Below are 5244 nucleotides of genomic sequence, written 5' to 3'. Positions count from 1 at the left end.
GGAATGGACATAAAAGAGATGTGAAGATAAATGTAGTGCTTCTACAAGAAGATCTCACACCACACAATGAATGGAAGCTCGCCAAGGTCCCAGATGTGTACCCAGGGGCAGACAGCAAAGTGAGAAAGGTTAGACTTTTGGTTAGTGAAAGCACTTACGATAAAAATTGTAAACTTATAACTAAGAGAACTTCCCTTGAAAGACGCTATGTGTCAGTTCATTTGAAGTAATGGAAATCCCACAGTGAGATCAGTGAGATTTGGTGGAAGTGTAACTGCCACATTTTAGTTTTCATGTTTTATATTATTTAAGTGTAATTTTGTGAAGTGTCATTAGAGAACGCAGTAGCGCAGTTTAAGGTTTGTGTACACGCGAAGCAACGCTAGTCGCGTAGAAGAAGCGATCTCAGCAAATTGAGAAAAGTAGCATGATTAAAAGCAGATAATTAAGTTGCTGTTGAAAGACATATTTAAGATGAAAGAAGATATCCAAGTTTATCCCTCTCGGTATACAGCCAATGAGGTTAGTTTTGACTAAGTTTTTAGACTTAGTTTTATTTTCAAAAGGTAACTGTCAAATGCATTTATTTTTTAAGTTAATTATTGTTTTGTCTGTGTGTTTTAGTTTTCACGAGTGTATTTATTTGGATTCATGTGCAGGATGGATGCTAATAAATTCATCAGTAGAGGAAACCACTTGTGTCTGTAGTACCTGGAGGAATTACAAGTTGTATAATTAATTCAACAGAAGTTATCCCATTGGGCACATATCGCAACAAAAAGTAATGCAGTATTTTACAAAATATTTTACAATACCATATATCATTCTATGGTTTAAATTAAATCATCAAATATAAATGAACGTGAATTGTAGATTTTGTGTCTAAGTGTATAAATAAGCGCACGTGTTCAAAGAATGGTGGTTTTACCATTGATCCTTTAATGGAAAAACTTAAACCCTGCCCCTTTGTAGAAGATCATTAAACCTGCTGCAGGTGTGTGTGTGTGTGTGTGTGTGTGTGTGTGTGCTGCATGTGTGTACTGTATGTGTGTGCTTGCAGCATGTGTGTGTGTGTGTATGGGTGCATGCAAACACTGAAATCAGAATATATATCTAGGATAATATATTTATCATACATCTTTCCCATCCAAAAATGAAAACAAAATATTCTGTATTTTGGTTGGGCACTTTACTTTTTGGCTTTCACACAAACCACAATTTTCTGTTTGATTCTGTGCGAAGTTGGAAGGTATGTCCAACACATCTTTGGGGTAAAATAATAGCACCACTTCCTGAAGATATAGATATTTTTGTCAGGGTAAATTTAGCACTTTGTGTCTGTTTTTTTCACATTGATAGGCCAAGAAATGATAGAGTTCTAGAGTACCATAAGCATCTTAGAGTACTGAAATGCAACACGGACCCAGCCTATTAAATCCATTTGATTAGTTAGGCTGACACTTACATCACTACATCTCATAGGAAAAGTGTCCCATTTTCACTATCCATTGACAAACCTTTTTAACAAAACATAAATAATATACATTGCACCATGTTTCATAAAGTTATCAATTATGTAATGTTAAAGAAAAATAAGCGTACATATTTTTAAATAAATTTCGGTTGCGTTGTGTGACTTTTTCACCGGTGTCGTGGAAAAAGCCTGGTGTTTACCCAAAGCTGCGTTTGTGAGACATAGTGAAGTGTCCCTCCACATTGTGCCGCTTTGCCGTCACCACAGTCGCTCCGCAGATGAGATACGCGCAGGTTTCTTTTACAGTCTTAAATCGTTGTGAAAGTGATCTCTTTATTTTCTACCATGGAGTAAGAAACTGCATTCAGCGCATCCTCACAGCGCTCGCGAGCGGAGCACTGGTTTTGTCACGCGCACAATACTGACCTTTGAAGTGAGTAGGTCAAAGTTCACCTTAACTTATCTATCTATACTTCACGTATATGTAAAAATGCAAACTATTATTACTGTTGTATTAGCTAGAGCAGTTAATACCTTTACAATTTGATCAAAGGGAACCTTTAACTATTTTGGGTGAGAATTTGAACCATTGGATGAGGGGAAGAGGATTTCATACGATGGAGGCTCCTCATCTGTTTGGGAGAGGAAGTTTTCAGTCATCACAGGGGCAGAAGGCACAGTTACTCCAGAGGAAAGTGGGGCTAAGGGGTAACTTGGTGGAGGAGGTTCCAGCGTATTGTAAGTTGGTGGCACTATAGCGAACTGGGAGTGTGCTGGCCCAGGGGGAGGTGGTGGTGCTAATGGAGGAGGAGGGTGGAGAACAGAGGCTGACGATGATGAGGAAAATGGAGATCTGTATGCATCTGGCTGCCGAGGAACAGGGTTGTGGTAACTTCCAGGATATGTCCTTGGAGCTCCGGAGTACACTGCAGGACTGTGTGGGTATTGAGATGTTGCTGGATACAGAGATGCTCCTGCAGCTGGAGAATAAGGACTAGCAAAAGATACTGGAGCGGGGAAGTCACTGGCGCTCGGGCCTCCAACCGCGCCACCTGCAGAATGAGGACTGATCCAGAAAAGATCCACTGGAAACACAACCTCTGGATCAAAGGAAAAACTGATATCCAGATATGTCTGTAAATACAAATACAGTGAGGAAAAGTGGACAAACAGGCCTTTGAGGGTCAGAATTCTAGCTGACAGACAGGTATTCAAATACTTATTTGCAGCAGTAACATACAAATAAATCATTTAAAAATCCTACAATGTGATTTCCAGATTTTTCTTGGATTATGTCTCTCACAGTGAACATGCACCTAAGATGAAAATTTCAGACCCCTCCATGATTTCTAAGTGGGAGAACTTGCAAAATCACAGGATGTTCAAATACTTATTTGCCTCACTGTATAAATGAGTACATGTTGAATTTTCATCAAAACTGATAAATTCTGTTGACAATATTAGTGGTTTTACCTTAATGCGGTACTCCACGGACAGTATGTCACAGTTCTGAATGGACAGTGGTGTTTTGGAAGGAATCGTCAATGAAAATCTGAGTTCCTTAGAAGTTTGGGGTTTAACACACTCTAGAATTTCTTTGTGAATTACATTTTTTTCATGCTTAGTATTTCCACTTGCTCGGTACAACACATCTTGAATGAAGCTGAATTTGGGTGTGGCATCTTTGGATGAGGAATTGTTGACTCTTGCAGTTATCAATACAGAGTCACCTTGAAGGAAAGGACATATTACTGGAATTAATAAAACCTTTAAGACAACTACGACAGCTTATAGACCAATATCTTACCTGGGACATAACCTCTCTTGTCAACTGTAACGTCCATCTGCACTGTCCCTTTACTGAAGACACCAACTTCTTTATTTGTTGAGCCGACCTGTGGGAACTAGGGCACAAAAAGAGTTGGATGTCATAATAAATAATTTACTAGTCTTGGCATTGTAACCATATATGAAAACATATTACTCACATTAATTTGATCAATATTAGGAAATGCCTTTGACCGAAAACAAAGCTCCTTTTCATCTGTACTGTCCATCCTCCAGCTTCTCGACAGCTTGGCCTCAAGTTTGTAAACAACCTTTCCATAAGTACCTCGAAAGGATGAGGGCATATTTCTAAAAAAAAAAAAAAATTAAAGATTACAGCCTACACTTATGCTTTAAACAGAAATGTGATACCCTGTTTCCTGTTTACTTACCCTTGTGGTATACTCAAGCTGAATTTGAACATATGAATCCCTGCAGGACGTTTGGTGTCTGCAAAAGTAATAAACAGTTTATTTAGTATGAATTATTTTCAACACTGCTTCAGGTACAGTGAATGTTTGTAGTTAGAGCTAATATTAGACTAGACCACCCAACACTCAGATTCTTGTACTTATTCCCCTCGTACCATTGGACTCTTGGCTGATGAGAAGCTGCTTCTGTTTAAACAGTCTCGTGTGCGCGCTGTAGGTTCTGGATTTATCTCCATGTCTTTCAGACCAATTAACTCTAACGTCGCCTTTAAGTTTTACGAAGAGGCTTTCGATCTTGGTTTCTTTTTCTAGTTCCAGTGTAACCTTCCCTGTTATCGTGTCCCCCTCCGAAAACGTCCCATACTCGTTTAACTCATCGTAAGTCAGTACTAATCTTTTCACTGAAGGCATTTTAAAAACAGAAGACAAGAAAACTAAGGATCACAGAATGTGCAGCTGTTGCTAGAGCATGCTAACGTAAAGCACAAACACGATCCCGGCAGGATCCTGACCGGACAGACCACGCCTTTGGCCCCTCACAGTGCGGAGCAGCGGTCTCTGCTGCCCCCTAGTGTCCGTTCAGAGTACAGCGACGGGGCAACTATGAAGGCCCTGAGAGCCCAAGAGAGAAAAAACACAAGAAAGAGCCTTACCAGGTTACAGATATGAAATAATTCAAAGTCATTCAGAGAAATTACTATTTTACTTAACTATTAATAAAAGTAAGAATACGCATGCGCACACATTGCGGTTACTAGGCACAAGCACGTGCTCGGGAGTCTGCCTCATCAAGAGGGTCTGTCATCATCTGTTATCATCTGTTATCATCTGTTATCATCTGCACTGTACAGGGCTGTGTAAGTTTTCATTTGATTGTCTTTCATAAATATTTAATACTCAATACTGATTGAGTTGTATAATTAATTCAACAGAAGTTATCACGATGTGTCACAACAAAAAGTGATTCAGTATACAAAATATTTTACAATACAACATTACTAAACAATATAACAATCTATGGTTTAAATTAAATAATCAAATATAAATGAACATGATATGTAGATTTTGTGTCTAAGTGTATAAATAAGCGCACGTGTTCAAAGAATGGTGGTTTTACCATTGATCCTTTAATGGGAAAACCTAAACCCCGCCCCTTTGTAGAGCATGTATATGTGTGTGTGTGTGCTCTCTCTGTGTGTGTGTGTGTGGGGGGGGGAGCATTAAGGAAAATGTGAAGCATGTGTGTTTGTTTGTGTGTGTATGCAATATGTGTGTGTGGTGCATGCGTGTGTGTGCGTGCAGCATGTGTGTGTATTTGTGTGTGCTGTGTTTGTGCGTGTGCTGTATGTGTGTGTATGTATGCTGTATGTGTTTGTGTATGTGTATGTGCAGCATGTGTGTGTGTGCTGCATGTGTGTGTATGTTTGTATGCCGTATGTGTGTGTGTATGCTGCATGTCTGTGTGTGTATGTGTATGTGCAGCATGTGTGTGTGTGCTGCATGTGTGTGTGT

General features: G+C 39.3%; 1 protein-coding gene across 1 annotated transcript; it reads right to left on the bottom strand.

Annotated features, from left to right (window-relative positions):
- Nucleotides 1–1140: 1140 nt before the first annotated feature.
- On the bottom strand, nucleotides 1141–4223 carry LOC117376803 (arrestin domain-containing protein 3-like). The gene is made up of 7 exons (XM_033973347.2): nucleotides 3888–4223; nucleotides 3694–3751; nucleotides 3463–3610; nucleotides 3282–3378; nucleotides 2948–3204; nucleotides 1953–2608; nucleotides 1141–1454 (listed from the first exon to the last, which is right to left on the bottom strand). The coding sequence occupies exons 1-6, from the start codon at nucleotides 4141–4143 to the stop codon at nucleotides 2039–2041; spliced, it is 1386 nt and encodes a 461-aa protein (XP_033829238.1). The 5' UTR covers nucleotides 4144–4223; the 3' UTR covers nucleotides 1141–1454; nucleotides 1953–2038.
- Between the last annotated feature and the right edge of the window lie 1021 nt (nucleotides 4224–5244).

This window comes from Periophthalmus magnuspinnatus, chromosome 9, assembly GCF_009829125.3.
Source record: "Periophthalmus magnuspinnatus isolate fPerMag1 chromosome 9, fPerMag1.2.pri, whole genome shotgun sequence".
Lineage (NCBI taxonomy): Eukaryota > Metazoa > Chordata > Actinopteri > Gobiiformes > Gobiidae > Periophthalmus > Periophthalmus magnuspinnatus.
This window is presented reverse-complemented; position numbering and strand designations above follow the sequence as displayed.